We start from the raw sequence: 27,886 nt of genomic DNA on the forward strand, positions 1-27,886 counted from the left end.
CCCAAAATATTTTGATTGTGAAGGTATATATCTTTCATTTTCCTATGGAGCGGGGGTGTACTGGTGTACGTGTGCTCTCGCCTTCCTTGGTTGACTGAAAAGTGAAAACGGAAATAACAAATTATGAAATAACAATAAAAATCCTAAACTTAAGCATATATACCCCAGCTCGCGAGCTTATCTTAGCTCAAGCTCAGCTCGTTTACAAAACGAGCTGAAAAAATCGGTTCGAGCTCGCTTTTTTAACTTCCGAATCGAGCTTGAATGAGCCACTAATGAGCCGAGAGCGGCTCGGTTCGTTTGTAGCCCTAGTCTCAGTATCAACTTGGAGACTTGCAGTTGAGAGTTGGGAAAGCAGTTATGATGCAGTCCGAGAGTTTGAGGGGAATAGATATGGAGATATGAAGCGGTTATCTTTACTTCTTGAAAGAAGAGGAGAAAGGGTAAAAAGCTTTTGTTAGATTCCAACCAGTAAACTTGGATGCAATGTGAAGAATGATTAATTTCTCACTGGATGCAATGTCTATATATTTGGAGGTATGCAAAGCTATTTATTCGTCCCGAATTGGAAAAGTTAAATTTTTTTACTTTTATTCAAATATTTTGAGAAATAATCACTTTTTATTTTTTACGCTAAAAAGTGATTACTATTTCTTAAAATACTTGGGTAAAAATGAATTTTTTTACTTTTTCGATTTGTTTTGCCAAGACGAATCAATAACCTACAAAAATTTGACACAAAATTAATAAATGCAAAAAAATTCAAATAAAGACAAAATTTCGGATTTAAATTTGAGTGTAAAAGAACAAGGCCGAATATACTCGCGGGTAGAAACAAGGAGATGGGTCGGGAATTTTGGGCGGGTCACTGGTTATAACAAATCCACGCGGATCCACCACTTTCTCATTTTCGAGACCCCCTTTCGACGGCCCGGATCTCCTGTCCGAAATTCTCTGTCCTACTCCCCTGTCCCAGTCCTCTCCTTCGGCCACGTATCAACTCCTTTTTTCTCTCTAACAGCGTCAACTACTCCTCTTCCTCTTCCATTTTAATTTCAACCTCTTTTTTATATATATTATATAAAAAATATTGTTTAAACATTAAGTGTTCCAAATTTTAATCTGTTTCAATCGGTGAAAAGATTTTAGTTTTTTGATCATTTTATCCTAAATGTTCATAATTAAATTTTTACTCTAGGGCTCTCGTTGATTAATCTTAAGAAAGTTGTAGAATCAAATATCTCTTAGGGCTAATCAACGAGAGTCATAAAGTCAAAATTTAATTATGACCATTTAGGATAAAATGATCAAAAAACTAAAATCTTTTCACCGATTCAAACGGATTGAAATTTGGAAAAATTAATTTTTCAACCTCTTTATACATTATGTATATTGAAAAATATGGTTAAAAAATTAAGTGTTCCAAATTTCAATCCGTTTGAATCGGTGGAAAGATTTTAGTTTTTTGATCATTTTATCCTAAATGTTCATAATTAAATTTTGATTCTAGGGCTCTCGTTGATTAACCCTAAGAAAGTCGTAGAATCAAATATCTCTTATGGCTAATCAACGAAAGCCAAAAAGTCAAAATTTAATTATGACAATTTAGGATAAAATGATCTGAAAACTAAAACCTTTCCAACGATTCAAACGGATTGAAATTTGGAACAATTAATTTTTTAACCATATTTTTAAATATATAAAATGTATAAAGAGGTTGAAAAATTAATTGTTCCAAATTTCAATCCGTTTGAATCAGTGGAAAGATTTCAGTTTTCTGATCATTTTATCCTAAATGGTCATAATTAAATTTTGACTTTATGGTTCTCGTTGATTAGCCTTTAGAGATGTTTGATTCTATGACTTTCTTAGGGTTAATCAACGAGAGCCTTAGAGTCAAAATTTAATTATGAACATTTATGATAAAATGATCAAAAAACTAAAATCTTTTCACCGAATGAAACAAATTAAAATTTGAAACACTTAATGTTGAAACAATATTTTTTATATAATATATATAAAAATGATGTTGAAATTTAAATGGAATAGGAAAGGGAGTAGTTTACGCTGTTAAAGGGAAAAAATGAGTTGATACGTGGCAGAAGTAGAGGACTGGGACAGGGGACTGAGACAGAGAAATTCGGACAGGAGATCCGGGGCCGCATGTCGACAGACGCGTAGACAGAGAGCGAACGACGAACACGACATTCACCAAGGTATCTCTCTCTCTCGCGGTCGATAGAAACCAGACATTAGGGCTTTTTGGATTTTTTTTTTGTTTTGAACCAAAAAAAGGGTTTTTTTAAACGCAAGATCAAATCTCTCTCTCTCGATCTGGAATCTCGAATCTCAGAATTTCTCACAAATTAGGGTTTGTGAACAGTTCGAGGAAGAAGAAGAAGAACGTCGTGACCACCAAATTAGGGCTCTGTGTGTGTATGTCTGTGGTTGTTCTATGTGTGAGCCCTAAACTGAGTTTTTGGTTTACAAAAAGAATTAGGGTTTTGTTTTTCTGTAATATCTGGTTCTAGGGTTTTCAGCGATTTATGAACTTAATCATGTTCTTGTATTTTCAGCGATTTTAAGAAACTGAAAAGTTAGGGTTAGGGTTTGTGACATTTGAAGAAGCTCAAAAGTTACAGAATATGAAAGAAGTTCTAGAGAACATTTTCCCATTTTAGAACTCTGTCAATAATCTGAGGTCATACTGTTTGGGTTCAATTTCGAATTGTGATTGGTTATTTTGTTGAGGAACTGCATTGGTTATTTTCTAGTTTCTATGGAAAACTTGTCCCTGAATCATATATTGTCCTGGTAGATGTAGTTTTTTTTATGGGAATAAGGTTTGTTGAAGTAAAATTTACCTTGAATCCCATCTTAGCAAGTATATAAGACCTTAATACATCTATGTTGAATAGGTGAAATCAGTTTCTGATAAACCCTTTGAACTTTTGAGACCTTCAGCACGACACCATTTACTGTTTAAAGGTATTAATCCTGTTTGGATGTGATGAGTACTATTTCACTCATCTTTATGCTTACCCTGCAATTGCATTGTGCTTGGTTTCATCCAGTCGTAAATCAAACATTTTCCACGTACATCCCCCAGTTGCTTATGTGATGCCTGAACAAAGTTAAACTGACCACTTATGTTTTTGGGTCTGTTGGCGACTTGGCGTTCTTAGGATTGTTTTTAATGGGAACTGGTCTAAACATTTAACCTCCAACTTCTGGGAACACTACCTTCCATTCTTCGTGATTTCATCTTCATCATACTTCATCACCTTTTCACTATTATTGTGATTCTACTACTACAAAATTAGTGACTTTTTTAAACGAGCTTACGTTAACAAAGACAATGTTTCTCTGGTTGCATACTAGTCAAGCTTCAGCTTTACTCCGATACATTTTACCTGAACTATAACGAGTGGCAGCAGTAATGGAACGTTATTTCTGTGATACATGTTATGCCACCTTTTGTTTTAGGAGAACTGTTACAGAAGCTGATCTTTTTGCAGAAGCAAATGCTTATGATACTGAACTATTCTTGCGCTGGCAGCACAAGCAAGAAACACTGCGAACCCTGAAAAAGGCAAGTATACCCTTATTAGTTATTAGAGATGCAGAGGACTTCATATGAAATTTATTCCTCATTTGCTCCATTTTCAGCTACCATGTATACCGGTTGGTAATGTTGTACTGGATTTGGTGGTGATTGGTTGCGGCCCAGCTGGTCTTGCTCTTGCTGCTGAATCGGCTAAGCCAGGTTTAAAATGCTCTTCCTTTTCTCTTTGTTTTGTCTCGATTTTTCCAAGGTAACTATAATAAGCCCCTAAAGCATTTAGGATGGCAATTCTATCGTATCTCACATCCGCGTAATATTCATCGATTTCTTCAACACAAGAAACCAAAATCAGAACGTTCACGTAATACCCCCAAAAGGAGACATTTTCAAATCTTGCCCATCAACCACTAAAACAATACATAACGAGTACGGTAAACGGAATGACAAGACATGGAGAGGAACAAAACAACTAAATACCAGGACTAGATCCTTCCTCCAGAATTTGGCGGAATTGCTCAATTTTGCCTTGCTTGAAGTACTCCCTCTGCATCAACGCCAGTAACAAAACCCACTAATAAGCTAAGAGAAGTCGATTTTTTTTCAAACCAACGTACTGCTTGGACAGTCAATGGACTAAAATACTTGACACACAGACGACTAACAAGCAGTACAAAATTAACAGTCCAAAGTACCAATAATTAGAAAAAAACCACAATCTAAGTATGAATGAGTGGGTGCAAACAAGCCGACTCAAATACCGTTTTGTTCAAGCTCGGATAGAAAACTTAACAAGCTTAAAAAGCATGTTCCGGCCCACCTTGTTTACCAGCTGTTGGTTTATGAGTCCTAACCTAAGTCACATAATGAGCGTGAAAGTGACTTTCAAAAATATCCCAAGGACCCAAGCTACTAAAATTGCGATGAATTGAGAGCAGGAGGGCATGGCAATGATGGATTGAGAGTGCGAACAAAAGGGTTCTACTAAAGAATTATGTGCTAAAGTCATAACCTAAGACACATAACACCCATGCGGGAGGGGAACCGTGAAAGCGTACTAGAATTGCAAGAGAGAGGATTGAGAGCCCAAGAGCAGAGCCAAGATTGAGAGCGTGAACGAATGGCCGATGTGACTAAGGTCCTAAACCCATAACAACTCTATGCACATTGAAAAAATTTAAAAGTGAGACTATTTGGAATACAAACACATTTGAGTGGCGTAATTCTGTACATGTGTGAGTATACAGAGTGGAATAACTAACCGCGATGATGAGCCAGAGATCGAAGGGTGCTTGTTCGGCCTTGAGAATGTCGAGTATATCAGAGGCGTATCTGGGGAGCTGGTCGAGGACGACCTTAACCTCCTCTTTTGAGTTCTGCACCAGAATATACATGCTTGCCATTGGATCTCCGGCGTCGATTTCCGGCCAATATCTCGAGATTCTCTTAGAAAACAAACCCTAATTCTGAAACTCCAGCGGCCCAAACTCTTATGACGAACTGAACGGAAGTAACTGCCGGAGGAGTATCTGGACCTCCGCTGTGGGGGTGCTATATTTATATTGTTCTGTTTCGAGTGTGGAATTCATCTAATTTTGCGTATTTGTGTAAAGAACCTCCGATTTTTTTGGTAATTTTGGTATTATCGAGGGAAAGAGGGGAACCGTGTTGTTACTCATTAGTTTAAGAGTTTTTTTGTTTTTATCTCATAAACTATTTATATAGTCTGTTTTGTCCCTAAACTACTAATTTAGCGAATTTATCCTCTCAAGTTTCTGATTGATTCTTATTTTGTCCAATCATTAAAGATAGTTAACATTTTGGACGAAAAACCTATCACGTGCCTAGCACATGCGACCAAAACCCATATGAAAGGGGAAAAAATATCAATCCACCCCTCATAGAATATACACATTTTTCCTTGTGGGTATATATACCTTGAAGGAATGACTTTTTTGCCCCTTTCGTTTGGGTTTTGATAGGCACGTGACTGGTTTTTCGTCTAAAATGTTAACTACGATTAACGATTGGACGAAATAGGAATCAATCAGAAACTTGAGGGGATAAATTCGTTAAATTAATACTTTACGGATGAAGTAGACAAAATGTGGATAGTTTATGGGAGAAAATCAAAAAAAAAAAAAACTTATTGTGGGAACATCTTTAAGGGTTTCGAAATACACTAAATTCTATTTAAACCTTAATTTCATAGTTCTGTTAAACTTGTTATATTAAACTTTGAGAGAGAGAGAGAGAGAGAGAGAGAATTGATAGCGCGGACTTCGGATTGGTGCTGTGCAGTGAGGTGTTACGCACACGGCACATTCGAGCCGTCGGATCGGGAAACCGGCTGCTCGAATCTCATCTCATCAACCAACAATCGAGAGTCGTTCATTGCCAAAATGAAATCCAAGTCGTCGGATGCTCCTATGGCTCGGAGGTGCGCACACCACCATCCCCCAATTCATTGTTGGGATTGAGAGCGGGAGCGGAGAATTCCAATAAAGTATCACGTAACTACTTATGTTATTCTTCTCCAACTTTGTTCTTAGGGAAAAATAAGAAAATAGTCGAAAACTTGATATAGTAAGAGGCAGATGGACAGTTTGAGAGCACTTGAAGGATCATGTATAAATAAAAAGAGAGGAAAACGAAGGGAACCTCAAGTTTTGAGTTGCATAATGTTCCTCGGGGAAGAATAATTTGGATCTAACATATGTTAACATGAAAAATAGCAACTTCAAATTGAGTCAGAAAGGTAAATATCATTTAAATATTCTATCAGTTTAATTAAAACTTATTCATTTTTGCGATTAAGTAAAAAAGGGGGAGAAAAACCCTGATGGGACAAGATAGAGTCCATAACTTAAACACTATCTTAGTTAAGAGATTTACTCTTTGGTCAAACAAATGGACAAAAAACCAAAGAATATTTGTTACTATTTGATAAATTTTGAATCTTGAGTGACAATTATTATTTTTCTCAATTAAATTGACAGTTGCTTCCATTTTAAGCAGTAAGCATGAATTGAGTAGTGTAGGGATTGAATTAACAATTCAATACTGATGTTTCCAAAACTCAAGGGATAAAGGTGAAAATAGCCTTTCAAAAAACAAAAAACATAAATAATCAGAAATCACAGGCACCCACGGGAACGACGTTGCATTCCACTCTCTTCTCCAAAACCCTTGCAGTACGTCACGGCGGAGCTCGTTGCATCTCGAACTGCGATCCCGCGGAAGCTATGGGCATTAAATGGTAATCTCGAATAATTCCCTCTCTGAAATTTTATGATATGTGTCCAATTTACAGATATACACTTATGCTGCTCTCTCATCGTTCTTTCTAGGGTTTTGCATTGGCAACCCAATGCTGGAAACACAATCAACAGCCAGATCTTGAACGAAATCTCTCAGTGCGCCGAAAGCATCAATGGGGTGAAGGAAGGAAGGTGGAAAGCTACCCTCACTTTTTACAAGCCCATGCTTAGAGGTACTTGTCCCCATCCCCTCTTTTCGAATGAGTTGCGCATAATCTTGCTTAGACATAATACAGTACACAAACACGCTTGATGTTTATGGGTTTTGTTGTAACAATTACTTGAAAGAATAATCTATATAAGGCCAAGTTTCCCAAAAGTGCTAAAAGTTCTCAAGGTTTTTTTTTTTTCCTTCACAAAATACTTGGTACTCTAAACTTTTGGGAAACTAGGCCTTAGATGATTCTGTCGAGTAATTGTTACAGCCCCTTTGGATTGAGAGGTTTGGTGGGAAAAGAAAAGAAAGGAGAATCTCACTACTTCTTTGGATAAAATATGTGGGAAATTACGAGGAATGTGTGTGAATGCAAGGTTTATTTTGTTTCTCACCTTTTCTCACAGCAAATGGTGAGATTTTGCAGAAATCATAACGCTCTCCTTTCTTATGAAATCACCCAATCCGAAGGGGCAGTTAGAGCAAGCATGAGAATCTGAATTTAATGCTCTATTTCTTCGAATCTTCGATGGAAGTACTTTTGAGTGTAGGTTTTTGCGTACACACGTGTATGTTGGATGTGCATTGGGTTGCAATTAGTATGCAAGTTTTGGATTAATTGATAGGCCATGTAGCTGAATTTCCTCATCTATATAGTCAAAGGAAGTACATTGCAGTTGTTCGTATGTGGTTAGAAACTTACAATACATTTATATTGGTTACACATCGTACTTATTTGCAATTTTTCGAATAGTGTTAGAATAAGCATCTCCAGCTAAATTTCATTATTTGTCTTCAAATGAAGTACTTTTAAATTATGTGCGCGTGTATACCAAACCAATTGAGCATTATGTCCCAATCAATTGGGGTTGGCTACATGAACATGTATGTTGGTCGCTTATTGGGGTTCATTTATATGCAAGTTTTGATGAATTGTCAGACCATGCATCAGCAGCTGAATTTCCTCGCCTCTCTCTTCAATTAAAGCACATATAAATGTGTTTGTCTATATATCCATATATGATTGTATACGTTTGATTGGTTATGGGTTATCAATTATCATTTATAGTTTATGGGTTATCAATACTTATCATTTATATGCAAGTTTTCGTTGAATTATTAGAACAAGCATCGGCAGCTGAATTTCCTCGGGAGTTCCTAGGGATATCGGTTCCGGAGCAGCCAAATAAGTACTACTTTGTAATTCGGGGGCAGAAGATAGTTCTTGAGGCGGAGCAGACAATTCAGACAATTATGGAAAAGTTGCAATCTTACAAAACAAGGGTGTCACTCAATTTCGAGGTTTGTTAAGGATGATGACTACGTAAAGGTGTTGGTTTGTTCTTCATTTTGAGGCTTATGTTAGGTTTTCTGTTTAGTTGAAGTTGATGCCAAATTACGAGGGTTATGGCTTTGTGTAATAGTTGTTTTTTAATCATAGAAGAAAATCACAGTAGTAAATGGCCCGTGGCCTATGAGCTGCGCAATACAGGCCAGCCACCTGGCTAGGCCCTTTGCTTGTTAGAAATGTTCATTGTGTGGTGAATGGTGATAAGTCTCCTCTGATGAAGATAACTTCATCAATAAAACTTGACACCTAGTTCAACTTTTCCTCCGTTTTCTATCATGATATGTCATTGCTTTATTTTTTTGACAACTATGAGGTATGTATTATGTAGGGGTCTCAGTATCAACTTGGTGACTTCCAGTTGAGAGTTGGGAAAGCAGTTCTGATGCAGTCTGAGAGTTTGAGGGGAATAGTTATGGAGGTATGAAGCGTTTATCTTTACTTCTTGAAAGAAGAGGAGAAAGGGTAAAAAGCTTTTGTTAGATTCCAACCAGTAAACTTGGATGCATTGTGAAGAATGATTGATTTCTCACTGGATGCAATGTCTATATATTTAAAGATTACTGAGGAACTAATTTATGTGGTTTACCGTTGAACATTTAGGGTTTGCTACTAGCAACCATTTTATTCAGAAAAGCTGCCACACACTTGATAAGTTTCACTATATAGTATATAGGTAGATCAACACATGCTAGAGATTGGTAGTTGTATGGTAAACCAGTAGTTTTTGATGTTTTAAGTTGCTAGGATAATGAAGTGTTGTTTATTTCATGTTACTTTGGTTAAATGCTGGTGCAGATTCAAACCTATATTTGGGCCTTGTTTTGGTGTAATACTTAAACCACCAACGCTTTAGATGAATCAACTGCTAGCCATCATTGTCTTAAGGTGGTATTCTTTAATTGTTGATGTTATTCGTAACCCAAAAATACGTCACCTACAAGAATATCCAGTGTGAGTGGTTTCCCATTCTTAGTATTTCACTTTGTCCCGACTCCCGAATGGACCCTGATGGAGTAGGCCCAGTAAACTCTTTCCTAAAGTAATGAAGTGCTCAAAAGGGTCTTCAATGTTAATAAATTTTGAGGAAAATTTGAAGCTATCTAGAGGCAGGAAGGCTTGTTTCTTACCAATTGTGTGGGGATGGTGAAGCAGATAGAGGCATGAGCTACTGGCTACATGGGTCTAAAATGGTTGATTTGAAATTGATAGCTAGGAAGAGGTATGAAGTAATTCTTGCAAATCTTGGGCAAAATGTAGGTTCTTTGTAGTGTTGAACTGTTGATTGATTGGCTAAAGCTCCGAAGCTCAAATGGATGCAACTTGGCTTTTCCGTTGCGTGATTGACATTGCCTTTTTTTCCACAATAAACATATTCTCTCTCCCAAATGAACATTTACAAGAAGCTTTCACGAAAGCCAGTTTACTTGAAGGGACTTCCTTCTCTCTCATACAAGTTTAGAGGTCAGTCCATCGGTTCATCTGTTTCTTCCCATTGATAGAGCGAAGTCTCTTGAAAAATAAAAATCTATATTCTTGTTGGCTGATTTATTGCAGGAAATTGCGAAAAAAGACATCGTGTTATTTACTTATTGCTTTCCTTTAACACCCTAGTGAATGGCTGGCATTATTAGATCTCAAGAGCTAATTGTTTCCTTTTGCAGATGGAGTATCTTCCCATTTCTTCACTAGATAAATCGCGACAGATCATGGAGGAGTTCTTTGATATATGGCAGGAAGCTCTGTCAAAGAGATCATTGCCAGGTCATTTTACTCATGTAGAACCAAACTTCACGGAGTACGGTCTCTCAGATAACTATACTTCACAACACACGGCTGTTCAGTATGCTATGGTCACGACTCAACTGATAGCATCAGCTCAGGCTATGCAAGTTGCGAGAAATTAGATGATGAGAGATTTCAGAAACCTGGCTCTGTATGATAGTTGTAGGAGCGATCCTGCTCTTTGAAGTGAATGCAACTATGGTTAAGTTAATGCATTGCTTGATTCTGGAGCTTTTTTGGGTCCTTTTATTTTTGTGTGTTTTTGTAAGGCATGTATTGAATATAATGTTGCTGATTTTGGCAGAGGGTATCACTATCTATCAAAGCGATATCAGCAAAACAAGTTTCTGGCATCTGAGTTGTTTTCCAGTATTGGCGATTAGGGTTTTGGAAAAAATGACTGTGTAGCAACACTGTATGTATACTACGAAGCGTATTACTATGAAATTGAAAAAAATGACTCTGTAGCAACACCGTATGTATACTACGAAGCGTATTACTATGAAATTTCACATGTCCCAATTGTCAACTATTTACCCTATGCGGTCCAAATGTTGTGTAAAACTCATGCTGGCATCGTTTAACTTTTACTCGCTTTCTGTGACTGGGTTTTTTAATCATCATGGAAAAACGGTCTTCCTGTTTTCTTTGCCACTAGCTCTTATATTATTGTTTCATGTTTTGGCAAAAAAAGATTCACCACTTCACTTTTTTTAAGAAATATATATTAATTTGAGTATAACTATAATATATTTCCTTTCTCGCAATATAACCAGATTACAGTAATTGGTCAAATGTTACTCTATAAAAAAATGTCCAATAGGAATTGCATACATAAATTTACTAACTTGGTTAAACCGTATTTTGTTCAAACATGTTAAAAAGGAAACATAGAACATTTGGGTGGTGATGTCATGGGAGGAGTGCTAGGGACAAAAAAAAATGGGTAAAGAAAATACCTTTAAAGTGTACATGAATAGTTCAGATTCATTGTGCAGTGCATCTGAGCCGTTCATGTACACTTTAAGGGTATTTTCTTTGCCTAATTTCTTTGCACCTAGCATTTCTCGATGTCATGGACACATATACCTGTGCACAAATTTGGACATAAATTTGTCCGGAATTATCTGATGCACATGAGTCTCATATAGTAAACATGCATCTGTGTCCACATCTTTGCAAGGGTGTCCTTAGCAAAAAATAAAATAAAAATCTTTGCAAGGGCGCTTGTTTGCATCTGTAGCATTTTTGTTTCGAAAATATTACCCGACTAAGAGCATCCGTAATGGTAATAATCAAAATCAATAACCAAAATGTGTCATGTCAGTATTTGATTATTCATTTAGTCCATAATTAAACTTAACAACTTTAGAGCATCCACAGTGGAATAATCAAAAGTAGATAATCAAAAAGTGCCTCATCATCTTTTAGTTATCCATTTAAGGGGTTGTTAAGGTTAACAATGTAGAAGTTTACAGTGGTACAATCAAAATTGAATAACCAAAACTTTTCACATCACCTTTTTAACTTATAAAAGTCTAGAAACTGTGACATATAACACAATTTTTTTTAAATAGTTTTCAAACTAATAAAAATAGGTTATTAGAAAAAGAGAAAATAGTTTTTTGAAAACTTTGATTAAAAAAAATGTTTTCTGGAAAAATTTAAAAAAATAGTTTTTGAATAGAAAAAGTTTTTTCTTTCAAAAGAACAGTTTTTGAAAAAAAAGTTTTAGTAAAAAAATTGTTTAAAAAAATGGGGAAAAATAGTTTTAATAAAAAAAGTGTAAAAAAACTGTTTTTGCAAAAAAATAAAAACTGTTTCTAAAAGTATTTATGTTATAAACATATTGAAAATGAAAGAAAGAAAGTTTTTGTGTAATGATGGTATACTTGATTGAGAAAATTTGAAGACAATTAAATTTGATTATTGACAAAAGGTTGATAGTTTTGATTATCCAATAGTCAAAATTTGATGAGTTGCTAAGATGTTTCTAAGTTTGGTTATTCCAATATGAGCTCTTTTTTAAATAAATGTTACTAACTTTATAAACCTTTTTGTTTTGATTATATCACTGTGGATACTCTACTATCATAGTAGAAGAGGTTTTTTTAGTTATCCATTTAAGGGGTTTAGTAGAAGAGGTTTAAAACTCACAACTGCGAGGGAATTTGTCAAAGACAAGGACAACAGGTCTTTATCCAACTCTCTCTCTCCCAATAAGTTGACCTGTAAAAAGCCAAACAAAACCCTATGCAAAACGTCAAAGTAATAAACAATATAGAGACCCGTAAAAAAATATACATATATAAAAATAAAATAATATAATAATAATAATAGTCAGTTATTTCGATTTATGTCATCCCTCTATGATCTTTGTTGACTGGGTTGGATACGTGGGATACGGACTCTGTGTGAGGGACCTACATGTTTGTTGCAATTGTTAAAATTTTAAGGTTTATTATGTCATCAATGGGTAATGTTAGGGGCCTTAGTGCATCGATTTGTAACATGTGGGAATTGATGGTGTGCCTTGGTAGTTGAGGGGTGTGTGGTGTAATTCACCCTATATCCCTCCTGTATATAGAGAGAGAGATTACGAATTTGGTACGGCGCGATCATATTACCAAACCACCCTTCATCAATTCTATTTTCACAGTGCTTATGTGGCTCAGGGGCTGCAGCTCTCTCTCTCTCTCTCTCTCTCTCTCTCTCTCTCTCTAATAGGGCCACCGATTCAAACCAGCATCACACGCATCTCTCAAACACGTTCATAATGTACCACAGCATATCCCCCTCTCTCTCTCTGCGTAAGCGGTGAAATTTCCAGTTCGCTCCTTCACAAATTTCCAGTTCCCTCTTTACAAAATGCAGAACCACGCATACTAGGCAGAGATGCCATGGTTGTGCCCTCGCTCGAGTGATGTTCTTGAAGGCTGTTTAATGTTCTCTTCTGCTCATTTCTTCTACGCTGCTTGATTTTGCTGGCAAGACTCGCAGGTCAGTTCACTTGCTGCACTCTGGAACTCAAATTCCATATTGAAAACTGCAATTTCCTTCTCTCTTTTTGGGCTTCTATTTGCTTGCATGTACCATTTATATTGTTAAAAGAAAAAAATTTGCGGGTCTTTTTGGATTCCAGTCTCTTAGTTACGAATATTCTTATCCTATAGTAAGAGTGATCAATATCAATGAAGGCTGCTTTGTGTCTTACACTTGGCTTCAATTGGTTTGTTCAATTCATGTTGAAGACTTCAATCTCATGTGTATAAAGAAACGATGGGCACCAGCTGTTTGTTTGATTGCCTCAATGAGTATTACTTTCCAAAATCATCCAAAACTCAGGACGAAATTAAAGCCCAGGTAGTTCAAACTCTAGAGGTGTAAGAGGAACACCATTGGAAGTTTCTCTCTAATGAACTTACAAAGAACCAGCCCTTTTTCCAAGAGAGGACTTCAAGTAATTTTAAAAAAAAAAAAAATGACAGAAAAAAGACATTCAAGAAAACTTTGAATTGTCTTGGTGACAACGATTTAGGTGATAACGTGAACAGCATGATCAGCTACATCTCAACCGCTGTAAGATACTGTCATAATTTACCCACAAAAAAAAAAGGGTCTGTCAAAAATCGAAAGTGCAACATAAAGTGGGGATTTTTAGCGGTCTTTTTTTTTTTGGCAATATGAGTTGTCATTGAAGGCTTCATTGGATCGTTAGACATGTTTTGGTATTCTTATTGCCATGGTCATATTTTTGAAGAGGTCCTTCAATGGATTGTTTTGAAGAGGCACAATGTTGCCCGCCGAAGTATATTCATGAAAATATAGGGTTATTTTTACGGGTGCCATGATCCATTCTAAGTTCAATTTTTTTTTCCCACTGGGAACTCACAAAAGTAGCTCATTGTATAATATGAAACGAAAGGTTAGTCTTGGCACAGGCCACCCCCGATTTTGAATAGTGTTAATTTATACTTATGGATTAGGCACTTATTTGTACTCAAAGAACTTGATTTTTCACTCAACTGATGAAAAAACAGAGATTTAAATGTAGAGTGTTCGAATCATAAAAAAATATCTGAATGGCTTTCAATTAAGGACCACGGGAGGGTTGAATCAAACCTTTGCTTGTTTTTAATAAAAATATCTAAAGGGTTGAATCAAACCGTTGCTTGTTTTTAATAAAATATGACAATACAAGTGAACTTCCATTAAAGCAGCGCCACCTCCAAATTAAAATCCTTGTTCCGCCACTGGACTCATGGGCACCAACTCTTTGTCCAATAACTTCGTCCTTTATCGCATTATACATAACTGGAGTAGGAAGTTCTACGATAAATGGTAAACATGAAACTAAAACTATAAGTAACTCAGTGAGTGCTTTCTAAGAATGGCTTGGAAGAAGAAAATGACATAAGAACAACTGCGCTGGTTGTACTAGATCGACTTTCATGCTGAAGTAAGAACTAGCATGAAAGTTCCATTTCAGGGAAGGACGACATACCATGTGGCGCAGCAAAGCATTCTTCGTAAAGCTACTCATCTTATTGCCATTAGCTTTCTTTAATTTAATGTCATTTCCTTTTGAGCAATATGACCTGCAATTGCTTATTTGTTGGGTTGGAATTTGTTTGTTAAGAATCAGATATTGCATGGGTTGGGGGAAAAAAACATGTTAGCTTATTATCAAAATGTGGTGCATCAAGTTCCAGGGGATACTTATAGCTCTAATTTGTTTAGTAAGCCTTTCCTTGGTGATTGAAAGTTTTATGCACCAATCATGATTGTGGAATTTAATTTGTTTTCCTTTTCCCTCTTTCTGTCACTTGACTTTTATGTCTCTAACGTTGCCAACTTAAGGAGGAAAAAAACTTGCATATAGGGATTGTGTGTGTAGGCTTTCTTTTAACTGTTTTGTATGCTTTGTATTCATTGTCTTATCTTCAATGAAGCACATAGGGATTAGTGGTATTTTTAGAACTGTATCAATGCTATTATTTAAACTCCTTGCGGTTGTAATCGAATGGAAGTCTTTTTGAAGGCTCATACGTGATTTTAAGTATATGAGCTCAACCAAAAGATTGATGCTCTATTATTCTTAAAATGCTTAGAGTTTAGTAGCAGATGCTCTGTGAGGATTGGATGTTGTTAAAAGTTTTTCATTTGTTAGAGTTTAGCAGATTGATTTGGGAGCAATAATATTATGTCGTTTTGCTTGTCCACAAAAAAGAACCCACCAAGTTAATTTTCCATTAGGTAGGTATTTTTTCCGCCTTTTAATCCACTTCCAGTTGCTGAAATGGGATGTGACCAACATCAAGCTTAATTTCAAGCATCATCGTTTGGCCTTATGGAGTTGTTTGTGTCAGTACGTACTAGATTCACCTATATTGAAACTGCCCGGATCGTTCATGTTTATTGATTCGGACAGTCAATAAATCACGATGCTTCTTCTATTTTTTTCCATGGCACACCTGGGCCATCCTGGACTTGAACTAAAGACCTTGCCCGTGAAGTAAATCATCGCATTACACCTACGAACCAACCAATTGGCAGAGAATCAATAGATTCCTTTTAGGAAGCGATTGATCCTTATATCCGCCCAAGAAAGAGACCTAAGTCCTAGCCGAATTTGCGGACAGGCATTGTGCCTTCATTTTGGTAACAAATGTTGTATATATCTAATAACAATAATAATACTTAATTTGTAATAGCAAACTCAAGGCATTGTGCCTTCATTTTGTTACCTAATGGTTCATTTTGTGCCTCCAATTCCTTTCTATTGGGCCTCAATTGCACGCCTCGCACGCAATCGCCTCACTAGTAAATAAAAAATCTGGACCAGGAGAACAACTTTCCCCTTTTCTTCTTCTTTTTCCTCTTCTTCTGTATGCTCCCGTCGCTCTCTCTTTCTCTCTCTCTCTCTCTCTCTCTCTCACCTCTCATCTTGATATCTCTCTCAAGAACCTAGAAACCACAAAGATCTTCTACTTATTCATCACCTTCGAGAGTTCTAGACTTGTAGATCACGTGGGATAGTTCGGAGGAGGCGTTCTTGGCCGACTTCAAGTTTGGAGTCTAGGGCTTGGTTTGAATCTTTTGGGTTTTGCTCAAAACCCTTGAGGTAGGAATCTCTCCCCTCTCTTTATATGTTTATGCGTTGATTGGGTATGTGTTTTTGGTGTTGACCGTCTTTTTTTTTACTTTGTTGAAATCTGAAACTGCTAACAATTTGTTGCTCGAAATTGTCCGGGTATCGATATCCATGAAGGAGGGTATCGATACCCATCAACCTGGATTTTTTTTTTGCTGTCTCGGTATCGACCAAGTCAGGTATCGATACCACTGCTCTGGGTTGTGGCTGTTTGGGTATTGATAACAACCAAGTATTGTTTTAATGATTTCGGAAACGCATACGAGACTATAATTAGCTTCGTTTGAAAGAAAAATCGTTAAGTTGATATTGAGTAAGATCCAGACCTTAGTATGTTACGATTGAGCTTTTTAACACAAATTTGTTATGCGATGGTGTATTAGGGCGATTAGGTGACGAGCTTTAATTGATGAGAGAGGAGCTTACATAATGGAAAGGGATTGGTTGGTTTGTGAAATTGAAACGTGATGTCCAACTATTGTTTCTACCAGGATTAGGAATTGGACACGAACCTAAGGCTACGGTTTGGATAGATGGTACCTCTTATACTTTAACATATAGAATTAGACTCTTGGACACATACTTGATTCGTGATGATAAAATAAAACGGGATTGGTGAAATGTTCAATGCCAATTGAGACTACGAGTTGTGACATGGATATTTCTCTTAAACCTAGATTGTTTGACTTACTTCCATGGGATTGAGTTCTTGTAGGATTGATTGACACATCGCGTTACGTATTGACTAATGATTAGTTTGTTGATGAAATAGAAAATGAGAAGTGTAACAGTTGCTATGTATATACTTATATTGAAACAAGTTGCTATGTATATACTTATATTGAAACAAGAATACGTGAGAACTTGTGGTGTGAAAGGGATATGTATTGTTGGTGTATTAATATGCAAGAAAATGACTTGATAGTGATGTTATTTGGTACTTCGAGAAAAATGAACAGTTTTTCCTCTTTATGTGTTGTATCCATGTGTTGGTTTAGTATGTGTGTTTTGCTATGTGTGGAAATTAGAAAAAAATGTTGGATAATGAAATTGCTTGCTTAACGAGAATACGTGACACTATATGAGTGGCATGGTGGATAATTGAATGGTAATAAGAAAGCCACAGATCCCCCATAAGATGAGATGGCGGAATGAAAGCCACAGATCCATCATAAGGTGAGATGCCAGAATAAAAACCACGGATCGATCCACCATAAGGTGAGATGCCGGAATGAAAGACACAGATCTATCATAAGGTGAGATGCCGGAATGAAAGCCACGGATCCACCATAAGGTGAGATGCCGGAAATGGGGCGCATAGGGTCCTGAACACCTGGAAAATGAAATTGAAAAACGTAACAAAACAGAAACGAAGAATCTTGTTATTGTTTAGTATCATACTAAGATGGGAATGCGTTTGTTTGGTGATGAGATTGTTTGATTGACGAGATTAAATGGATGTAAATTGTGAAATGATGTTGTTCATACTATGGTTGCTTGTTGTTATTACCAAACATGGAGCGTGTGGTTCATGAAGGGAGTTGGGAAAAAAAAAATGGACAGTTTGAATTGAAAATGATTTTTGATCACTGATAATGTCGAACCAAGAAAGAATGGAGTATTCATATGAGAAATTGTGAACTTTGAATTGGAGTTAGTATCTTGGATCGTTTGAGATGTCGATACTTGCCTTCTTTCCTTTCTTATAGACTTTCCAATTATTGTGACTTGCCGCTATAATATTGGTGTGGAAATTTGTTGGTGTGAATGCATTTTTGATACTTGAGGTGTGGTATATGTATGGTGAAAGGTTTGTATTGGTACTTGCATTTTTTTATACTTATAATGGAAACTCAATAAAAAAAAAAAAGAATTCTGGGAAGATAATAAAATCAAGACTAAAATGAGAGGTGTGTGTGTGGGTAAAGGAGGGTGAACCATGACTTGTTGGCATTGAAATGACCGGATGATATAGAGGGACACGATGAAGGATACGATAACTATTAGCTCGAGAATTTAAAAGACTGATCGGGTAGACGTGTGAGTTTCTTTCTTGTTGTGGCGCGGTATTATTCAACGTATCATTGCTTGCTTTAAATTCCTTCTCTATATGCCTAGCGTGTACATTTTCCTATTGTAAAGAAAGTGTTGAATGTAATACTTTTGTCAAACATTTTCCTATTGTAAAGAAAGTGTTGAATGTAATACTTTTGTCAAACGTCTTTGCTTTTATCAAAATATTTTCTTGGCAACTGTCATCCCATTTTCATATAGAGTTAGCGGAGATTTTTCTTACTGGGCAAGTGTAGCTCAACCTTTTCATTTTCAGGTACCAATCAAGTTGTATAGCGTGGAGTGCCGAGGTGCATTTTCGAAGATCTTTAAAAGCTTATATTGAAAGAGTTCTTTTATCATCTTGTAAAATATCTTTTGGGAGATGAATTTGTAACTTCATTTGTCTATCCTTGGACTTTGGAAAAAGAAATGTATTGATACTAAACATTTTCTTCTCTTTCGAATTTCATGTAATATTGATACATAGTAGCTTGGATAATTGTTTGCAAGGATGCTAGTATAAGAAATGGTTTTTGATACGACATTTATGGGCATGTATGTATGGGGAGAAATGGATCATTTATCTATGAAAATTTATATTTATTTATTGTTAAAAATCGAGGGTGTGACAAACAAAATATGGGATACAAAGGGAAAACATCAAAAGTTTGGAAAGTCAATTTGGTAATCAACCACAAACAAGGGAATAGACCAAATCCACCTAGGAAAAGAACCCACGTGACACAAAGGGAAAACATCAAAAGTTTGGGAAGTCAATTCGGTAATCAACGAAATAGACCAAGTGCACCCAGGAAAATAACCTACGCGTACAGATTGGAGGGACATAATTGGAAAAATCGGACCAAAATTGCCCAAATCGAATCGAGAATTTCATGTTCTTATATGCTCTCGGACAATTGATACAGATTTCTGGTCTGGACTACTTAGTGCGGAAACAATATCAAAAGAATTCAAGCAAATTGGCCCATTGATAGCCCAACCCATTTTTATAGACTGAACTTTGGGCTAGGCCCATTTGGAGCCCAGATTGCAACCACGTTGCTCTCGCTCTCTCTCTCTCTCTAAAACCCTGCGTTTCTGTAGGGAGAGAGGGGGCAGTGACGAACCAGCAGCAAATGGCGCTATATAAAACCGTCAGGAGAGAGAAACAGAGAGCCAGCACAAAAACCCTAGATAAGCACAAAGCCATTGAAAGAGGCTGATTCATTCTTCGTAGTTCATCCGCAAACAATCTCGATTGCACTTGTTCGTCAATTATCATCTCTCTGTGTAAGTCCTTCTATCACACTTTGTTTGATTTTTTTAAATACTTGGTATTCATATCATAGCTTTCTGCAATATAAACGGATACGTGCATATGTATCGAGTAGATTTTTAGTCATGCGATGGTTTGGATCATTCAATCTTCAGTTCTTCTTATGCATTGTCAGTTTCTTGCCAATTGGTGGTTAATAAAAGTTAATGAATCACGATCACACAATTATTTTAGCCATAAGCAGCCTAAAATCCTAGCCAAATCTTAGCCTTTCTCTTTTGACACATATAGGTTACTAGGTATGTGTATATCAATTCATCGATGTTAAGTACCATTGTACCAAATTGGCCAAACTTAAGTTTTTCCGATAACCCATTTGGTTTTGCAGTTTGTTGTCTTGTTATGGGTATAGCTATTGATTTATTTTCTTGTAGTATTTGTTAACAGTTGTTTTTAAAGCATTCAACTTTAATGGATTCGGAGTATCCCGGAAATACTACTAATAAAGCTCCTAGGAAGGTTTGGTTCCATTCCCTTCCTTGGTACAAATATTGCAATGACACCCTCCCTGTCTTTTTCTGATGATGTAATTACTCTGAGCTGACGCAGGTTAAATTTGCTCCAAAAGTTCCTCACAAAGTGTCAACGCCTGTTGTGCCAAAAGTGTAAAGTTATTCTATATAATAACTTACATTCTACTGTAATGTGACTTCCTCTAACTTTGGTTGCGCCTTTGCTGTTTGTAGTGAAAAGACTGAAACTATCACTTCTGATGAAGCCCAGGCACAAGAATTGTTGCGACGTTTTAATGTATAACTCATTTTCATATCATCTAGTACTTGGTTTTCTTGTAGTCTTCTTTGTCATTAGACTGTTGGTTTTCGTTCACAGGAAGCTTCTTTGAAAGTACATACCAAAGTTGAGAGGAAAAGTAAGTGATTATTTATAGTCTTGTGCTTATTAAGTCTTGATTCAGAATTTTGTGTAGTTATTATGCTTTGGATCAGCTCTCTCTAAAATAATGCGTCCATTATTATTTTTGGTTAATTTTTTCGGCATCTGTTGTATGCCACGAAGGAAAAGATTATACAACTAATTGCAATGCCGCATGAATTGCTTTTTCGTCTTTCTAATCTATTTCCTTTTGTTAGAGTCTTGATATTGTGGTTGTATGCTGTACTTATCAAACAAAAAAAAAAGATATTCTGGATGTATGCTTCAAATATATATTTGACAAGATGATAGCAGCCTCTACCCAAAAAATTTCTGGTCATATACTTAACAGATCATTATCTTCTTCTTCTTCTTTTTTGTTTCTTGAATTTAACTGGATGGCTAGAGGATACAAATTGTACATGTAGTTCTTTTGGAAATGATATAACTCTACACTGATGAAGCAATCAAACAGTCACATGTCTTGGAATTAGAATCATTGTATTTCTAAGATCTGAGACCTCTACTCTCTGTGATTTCGACTTAAATATACCCGGGATAATGTCTGCTATTGATACGTTTCCATCACTACATCTTGGATAGTTTTCTGGTAGATCATTTTTGCCTTCTACAATTTGCAGCTGCACCAGCACAAGTTGCATTCGGTCATGGAGGTACATCGACCAAAATTAAATCATATGGTTCTCCAAAGGGTAGTAACGGCTATGAAGGTCCATCTTCTGAGGGTAAGTGACCTTCTCACCATGAGCATTTAGCTGCTTCTAAGTGCATTAGTCAGAAAACGTGTTTCTACAGGCAGTGGTGCCTTTTCCTCAGGCATGAGAGTGGACAAGGAATACAAGGAACCATGGGTAGGTTTTAAACCTGATTTTAGTTTGGATTTCCATGTGCTTAATTTCCCACTTCCCTGATTCTGGTTGCTCCTCCTCCCCTTTCCTGTGCTATCATTTTGTTTCTTCGATTGCCACTGCAGGACTATTACAGTTCGTATCCTGTAACTCTTCCGATGAGGAGGCCATATTCAGGAAATCCAGGTACGTCTTCAAGTGCACAACATGGAAGTGAAATCGCTTCCGTCGTGTAGATATGTACTTGCGAGTTTTCAGTTTCTGCTTGACTTTCTTCCGTCGTGTAGATATGTACTTGTGAGTTTTCAGTTTCTGTTGGACTTTCTTCTTTGACTTGTAGAACTTCTTGACGAAGAAGAATTTGGGGAGGCTGCAGAAAGCATAACACATGACGAAAATTCGACAAAAGCCGCAAGAGATCTTGGTCTCATGGTTGGTAGCTGTATTAATGAGTGAAAAAAAAAATTCACTAATGAGCTTGCATCTCAATATTATAATTTTTCATTTTAATGCATGGTTGATAGGATGACAATCCGGAAGCAAGCATGTTCTTTCTCCAATTACCACCTAATATGCCAATGGTAAAGCCATCTCCTAAGACAGAGGGACAGGAGATTGCTAGCAGCTCAAAGCCATCAAAGGGTGCAAGTCCCCCAGAGAAAACCTATACTTTGGATGAGCTTCCAGCAGGCTTTATGGGGAAAATTTTAGTATACAAGAGTGGTGTTGTCAAGCTGAAGCTTGGCAATACCATTTACGATGTGAGTAGGACTCTAGTTGTATGATAAAACCTATTTTTTTCGTGTGATTATACTTGGTGCCAAGCTATATATTATTTCAGTTTATGATTGTGAAATGGAGCGTGTAATGGTCACTTAATGATATTTGACAAGGGGTGTTTCTAAAAACAGTCCACTGGTGATGTCAGTAACGTAAAGAAAATGTTAAGACAAAGGATTTCAATGCATATTACAATTCACTTTCTCATATTTCTGTACACTTTTCATTGACTTCAATCCAATTTGTCATCCTTTTGACAGCCTAGTGAGCTGTCTTTTTTGTATTTTCTCTTGATAAAAATGCTTCCAAGTATGAAAAACCGTTTCTTTGTTTCAAGTTATTTACCATAATAGAAGTGCATAATGTTTTAGTCTTGTCTTCTCAGAACAATATCGAATTTGGGCACTATCGAATTAGTTAAAGAAGGGTATTTGGGTTGTGGATTTCCTATAAGAGTCCTTATATTTCAAATTGGGTGCAGGTTTCTGCTGGCTTGGACTGTGTGTTTGCTCAGGACATCGTTGCCATCAACACAGAAGAGAAGCAATGTTGCGTCCTTGGTGAACTCAGTAAGCGCGCCGTTATAACTCCAGACGTGGACGCCATCTTAAGTAGTATGTCTGATTTGTTGTAGTTTGGTTTCCTTGCCGCAAGAATTTTGATTCACACATGACAAAATCCGATTCATGCTATTTTTTTTCTGCCAACAAAAGGTAAAAGAGAGTGGCAGCTTAGTACACATTCTATTGATTATTATTCATCATGAACATTTAAAGAAAAAAAGTTGAGAAGTTGAAGCGATGTGTACCAATATTTCATTAAGAAATAAAACAAAAGAAACGAAAATGCATTGCTGCAATTTCTTGCAATTTGTTTGCTGAATTTGGTTATTGTTGATTGACTCCTATTTGTTTTCATATTAGACTCCCAACGCGGATCACCCATTGGCGCTTCTTACCACTCGAGCTAGACTGTAGCCTGTTGTAGGCTCCAAATAATTAGGCGTTGTCACTCAATTTTACACATTGTTTCGACACATTTTTACATGAACACACTTTAAAAATTTTAAGTTGTGTACAGTTTCACTTGGTTTAGTATTAGTAGGAAGAATTCTGTCATGAGATTACTAAATTACATGATTAATTACCCTTTTAGTTAATATGATATTACTCCATAGACGATTTGGAATGTAAGTTAACATACATAAGAAAAAGAAAAGAAAAGAAAATCTAAAATACGTACATCCATTGACACGGTTTCGTAATCGATTATGTAGTAAAAAATTGGACCTTTTGTCTGCTTATTTTCTGATTAGAATATAGGATTAGGTTTTAAGTTCATAGATCACGAGTCTTGACATTTTGATTTTGTAGGGTAGAAGCCATGGAATCGAACGAATTTAATAGTGTGGCTAAAATATTGGGGCAGTGGGGGTCCGAGCTCCTCTATTCCGAAAATCCTCATGCCTCTGTGCCGAGGAGTTTTTTGGCCATTGAATTATGTGTTTCTTTTTTCATGTTTCAAATCTAACGGCCGAAAAACACCTCAACACAGAGGCACAATGATTTTCGGAATGAGGATCCTGCCTGAGGACAATGGGTGGCGTTGCCATTGTGGTACATTTACGTACCTCGCAGTCCACATAATTGGCAAAATCTATGGAGTAAATAAACAAGTTCAGAAATGATTAAAACAAAAAACAAATTCAGAGAGAGAGAGAGAGAGAGAGAGGGTAAGCGGAGATTTGGTACTCGACAAGTATGGCCCACTAGTTTTTGGTCCAAAAATCTTAGGTCACCAAAGCTAATCTTGTGATCTTGAGTACTCCAACAATGCATGTGTTGATTAAATAGGAATTATCTCAATGACATGTGTAGTTGAGATGCGCATGAGCTGATTAGGACACTTGAGTTATCAAAAAATAAATCTATCGGGTGCTATCGATATTTGTAGGGTTAATTTTTTTAGGGCTTCGTCTTGATTTTCAATGGATCCTCTTACGGACAGTGACATTAGTCTCTTTAGTCAAGAAGCTTGTAGTTAGATTCGGACCTCCTGTGTCATAAAAAATTAGGAATCAAATGAAATCCTCCAAAAAGATTGAAACGAAAAGGGCAAAAGGGGCGTTTCTGCTTACCATACAACTTTTTGGTTTATGCTTTTATCAAAAAATCCGTGTTTGTTAGTTTTGTGATAAATTTTTATGTATTATTGATTCTCTTCGATGAGAAGAATCGAAAAATATAAATTATAACTTTTATACAAGTATTTTTGAAAATATCCAAGGAAAAAAAGTCAGCATTTTGGACTTTTTCTTAAATATTTTCAAAAATATAGCGTAAAAGTCCTTTTTTTTTTACTTTTTTTATTCCTGCTCGTCGAGACAAATCGATAATACATAAAATATTAGCGCAAAACTAACCAATGCAATTTTTTTTTGAATACTTTTTGATTACCGTAAACGCCCCCTATTTTAAGGTTGTCATTAATTATTTTTTTGACGAACAAGTTCAATGCATTATATTAAAACCAAAACAGAAACAGTACAAAAAGGGGATACTACTGGTCCCAAATACAAAAACTAACAAAAAGAAAAAACAGGAAAAAACAACAGAAAACAAAAGGAAAAACCCGCATGGAACCACGACGCCGGAGCCGAACCCATCGAACACACTCGTGAGAAGGGGTTGGAGAGATCGAAGTTGAGAGGCCTAGATGACCCGCCGCTCCAACTCGAACTCGTCTCGCCGCAGACCGAAGGCAGAAGCCGCTGCAGACGCCGTCTTCGTCGCCGGAACGCTGATTACACATAACAACTAGGAAAAGAGAAGAAATAAGCACACAAAAAAACGCGCCGAGTTTCAATGGCATATGACTTTGTTTATTTTTACTAGATTGGCTTAAGAATTAAGATAAGGTGAAACAAATTCACATGATTTTCCGATTGACCCAAAAAAACAAACAAACTCACACCAATATCGAGGCAAGTTTTATCATATCACCAAATCTAGATCTGCTATGTACAGCATTTAATGCGTTTTCAAATTACATACGAATAAGCATTTGATTAACTATTTTGGTGTTGTAAAATATTATAGTAAATATAAATGCAAAGAGCAGATAATTCTCAAAATATGGAGGATGAAACTAGATTTTTTGGTAGAAAAAGTGTTCCGATGAACCTCTTCGGTCCCTCTCACAGCTCTTTCCACTCGTTTGCGTGAGTTGAGATGACCACAAAGACAAATCGTTGTTGAGGGAAACCGACGTGCGACTTTGGGGTGGTAAGTTCCGCCGAGACAAATCATTTAACCAATGTAACATGGTTGAATAGTAGAAAGCTAATCATGACCTAGAGAGTGTAATTATCCTATTCCTTGTTGTAGCTTCACGTGCATTTTAGGTGAGAAAATTGAGTTAATTATGGGCTTTCAGGGAGAGAAATCAATGTGCATTCAGTTGACTTGGTTGCCAAACAGCTGAAAGCTCTAAATGGTGTCATTTCATGACCCTATAACGTGGTAGACAAGAAGACAATTTTGACAAATTCACCTAGAATTTTTATTTTTTTTTGGGTAATTAAAATTCACCTAGTTAGGCTCCGTTCCGCTAAAGGCAAAGCGATGCCAGTATACAACTGGTGGGATGGGCCAAAAAATTCCAGCTACTTCGATCGGTACTAGAAGTTTGGGGAAGTTTCTCGTTGGTTAGTATATTTGACACCATATAAGAGGTATGAACCCAATTCATGAGAGTTGCACCGATCGAATAATTGTTCCTAAGGTCTGAGAAATTTTCTAGTGTCGGGTGGGCACGGCCACGTGATGCCCGTGCGTGTATTTCGGTCGTTCAAATGTGTTTTGGACGGCCTAGATTTGTTTTGGTTTGGCGGGTTGTTTTGATAATTTTGCTTAAAAAATTACCCAAACAAATCTGAGCCGTCGAAAATATGTTTGGATGGCCGATATACGCGCACGGGCATCACGTTGCCGTGCCCCCCCTCCCTCCCTCCCTCCCCTAGATGCAACTATTAATATGCAAGGGTTATTTGTTTTAAGTTTGAGAAAAATAAGGGCTTATTTGTACGGATGGTCCTCAAAGTATTATCAAAATGTCAATTTGGTCTCCAATATACAGATTGTGTCAATTGCATCCCCAATGTTTATAATGCAAGTTTAAATGGTCCCCTGCACTAACTCGTCCAAATTAACTGTTAAATGCAGGGTTATTTTTGTAACTTAGCTACAATTATCCCTTCTTCAACCTCAAACCCTGACTTTCTAAAAAAAAACCTTAAACCCTCCACCCTGACCCTATTAAACCCCAGCCATGAAAACCCTCAAATCGCCCACTTTCCACTTCCTAGAAAAAGAAATGCAGAGATAGATGTCAACCAAAAAAAAACAGATCAACAAGCCCCCTAAACCACCTCTGTCGTCATCATATTCAACCCACAAAAACTCTTCAATCGCAATAACCTGAACCGGCTTCGCCGTCATTGCCCTGTTCAGTCCAAAAACACTCCGTCGCGGCTCCCAAACGCTCCACCTCACCCCTGAAATACCATAGCAACCTCAATCGAAACCCATCACCAAACCAACACCAAAATCGCAGTGCCAAAACCCAAAAACATCAATGCGCCATTGCTGCCTCTGTACATCGGTACTCACACATTAGTTTGCTAGACATAACAAAAAAACGCATCACACATTAGTTAAACCAACACGACCACCACTACTACTACATGTTACTGCAATTAAAATTAACCATTAAATTGGAAGTTGTAGCATTTCCGAACCACCAGAGCCGGTGGGCGTCCGCCACCGATATAATAGAAAGGCAGTCATCGGCAGATCTTCACCCGCGATGACCGTCGATTCTGAATGGGCTTCTAATGCAGATCAGGAGTTTGCCAAAGTCACGTTGGATCTTCAATATGATAACACCGTTGTCCTTCAGAGCGTCGAGCCGGCCACGTTCGTCGACATTAAGGCCGAGATCGCGATGCCGCCATCTCTGTTGCGGGCAGAATTGACACTCCGGTGAGCGGATCGAGCAAGCTCCTGCACTCCTCACAAGAGTTAAAAGTGGAGGCGATGACATTTTAAGGGAATTTTGTGGGGTTTGAAATGTATTAGTGAAATATAGAATTTTAAGAGCATGAAATGGTGGTCGTGGTGGAGGAGCTTTGACGTATACGGAGGGGTTTGGGTTGAATCGGGAATCGATTTGGTTAGGATAGAGAGTGGGTTTGAGGTTGAAGATGGGATAATTGTAGCTTAATTACAAAAATACCCTTGCATTTAACAGTTAATTTGGACGGAGTTAGTGCAGGGACCATTTAAACATGCATTATAAACATTGGGGATGCAATTGACGTGATTTGTATATTGGGGACCAAATTAACATTTCGATAATACTTTGGGGATTATCCGTACATATAAGCCGAAAAATAAGATTGGAGAAATACGGGAATTGACAAAAAAAATAATAATAATGTACCATTGAGAGTTATATGTATTCATTTATGATTCCACGTTTACCTAAAAGCTAGGTTGATTAATGTAAAACCATTGTTTGAATTTTAAATTCATGATTGACCCCATCGTGCATAATTCCTGAAGTCATCACTGGCTAAGGAAAATAAGTA

The 27,886-nt window shown here is 36.9% G+C and overlaps 3 protein-coding genes and 1 long non-coding RNA gene across 10 annotated transcripts in view; 2 read left to right on the forward strand and 2 right to left on the reverse strand.

The window, feature by feature from the left end:
- LOC131320030 (mediator of RNA polymerase II transcription subunit 20a-like) overlaps window positions 1–10,522 on the forward strand; it is a 20,130-nt gene extending 9,608 nt beyond the window's left edge. For 2 of the 6 annotated variants that reach the window (XM_058350568.1, XM_058350566.1), the window contains 4 exons: window positions 6,913–7,055; window positions 8,160–8,338; window positions 8,716–8,805; window positions 10,049–10,522. In XM_058350568.1, coding sequence (XP_058206551.1) covers window positions 6,913–7,055; window positions 8,160–8,338; window positions 8,716–8,805; window positions 10,049–10,291 — 655 coding nt within the window. In that variant the 3' untranslated portion in view covers window positions 10,292–10,522. Of the gene's footprint in view, window positions 1–3,666; window positions 3,767–6,687; window positions 6,822–6,912; window positions 7,056–8,159; window positions 8,367–8,715; window positions 8,806–10,048 lie in introns of those variants that run through there. The other 4 variants (XM_058350565.1, XM_058350567.1, XM_058350569.1 and 1 more) reach the window with 4 other exon arrangements.
- LOC131320031 (protein CTR9 homolog) lies at window positions 3,436–5,205 on the reverse strand. The gene is made up of 3 exons (XM_058350570.1): window positions 4,825–5,205; window positions 4,043–4,109; window positions 3,436–3,892 (listed from the first exon to the last, which is right to left on the reverse strand). Exons 1-3 carry the CDS (start codon window positions 4,963–4,965, stop codon window positions 3,666–3,668), a joined length of 435 nt encoding a protein of 144 aa, XP_058206553.1. The 5' UTR covers window positions 4,966–5,205; the 3' UTR covers window positions 3,436–3,665.
- On the reverse strand, window positions 10,462–10,771 carry LOC131320033 (uncharacterized). Its single transcript, XR_009198094.1, has 2 exons — window positions 10,631–10,771; window positions 10,462–10,569 (listed from the first exon to the last, which is right to left on the reverse strand). It is a non-coding gene; the product is annotated as an uncharacterized LOC131320033 (long non-coding RNA).
- An 8,408-nt stretch (window positions 10,772–19,179) lies between these two features.
- Window positions 19,180–23,103, forward strand: LOC131320034 (uncharacterized). 2 transcript variants are annotated; one of them, XM_058350572.1, is made up of 11 exons: window positions 19,180–19,668; window positions 20,089–20,173; window positions 20,264–20,319; window positions 20,401–20,464; window positions 20,546–20,585; window positions 21,229–21,333; window positions 21,404–21,459; window positions 21,582–21,642; window positions 21,797–21,888; window positions 21,981–22,217; window positions 22,718–23,103. In XM_058350572.1, exons 2-11 carry the CDS (start codon window positions 20,126–20,128, stop codon window positions 22,868–22,870), a joined length of 912 nt encoding a protein of 303 aa, XP_058206555.1. In that variant the 5' UTR covers window positions 19,180–19,668; window positions 20,089–20,125; the 3' UTR covers window positions 22,871–23,103. The 2 variants fall into 2 exon arrangements, with proteins under 2 accessions (XP_058206555.1, XP_058206554.1); XM_058350571.1 differs by having other exon boundaries at window positions 19,181–19,668; window positions 20,102–20,173.
- The last annotated feature ends 4,783 nt before the right edge of the window (window positions 23,104–27,886 follow it).

This window comes from Rhododendron vialii, chromosome 3a (assembly GCF_030253575.1).
Source record: "Rhododendron vialii isolate Sample 1 chromosome 3a, ASM3025357v1".
NCBI lineage: Eukaryota > Viridiplantae > Streptophyta > Magnoliopsida > Ericales > Ericaceae > Rhododendron > Rhododendron vialii.

Excerpts from the sequence above, each read along its gene's own strand:
- LOC131320031 (XM_058350570.1), bottom strand. The coding sequence starts at position 4,965 with ATGGCAAGCATGTATATTCTGGTGCAGAACTCAAAAGAGGAGGTTAAG. Across the intron at positions 4,110-4,824 it reads ATCTCTGGCTCATCATCGCG|AGGGAGTACTTCAAGCAAGG; the intron begins GTTAGTTATTCC and ends GCGTTGATGCAG. Across the intron at positions 3,893-4,042 it reads GGAGGAAGGATCTAGTCCTG|AAATCGATGAATATTACGCG; the intron begins GTATTTAGTTGT and ends CTTGTGTTGAAG.
- LOC131320034 (XM_058350572.1), top strand. The coding sequence starts at position 20,126 with ATGGATTCGGAGTATCCCGGAAATACTACTAATAAAGCTCCTAGGAAG. Across the intron at positions 20,320-20,400 it reads ACGCCTGTTGTGCCAAAAGT|TGAAAAGACTGAAACTATCA; the intron begins GTAAAGTTATTC and ends TGCTGTTTGTAG. Across the intron at positions 21,889-21,980 it reads CAAGAGATCTTGGTCTCATG|GATGACAATCCGGAAGCAAG; the intron begins GTTGGTAGCTGT and ends CATGGTTGATAG.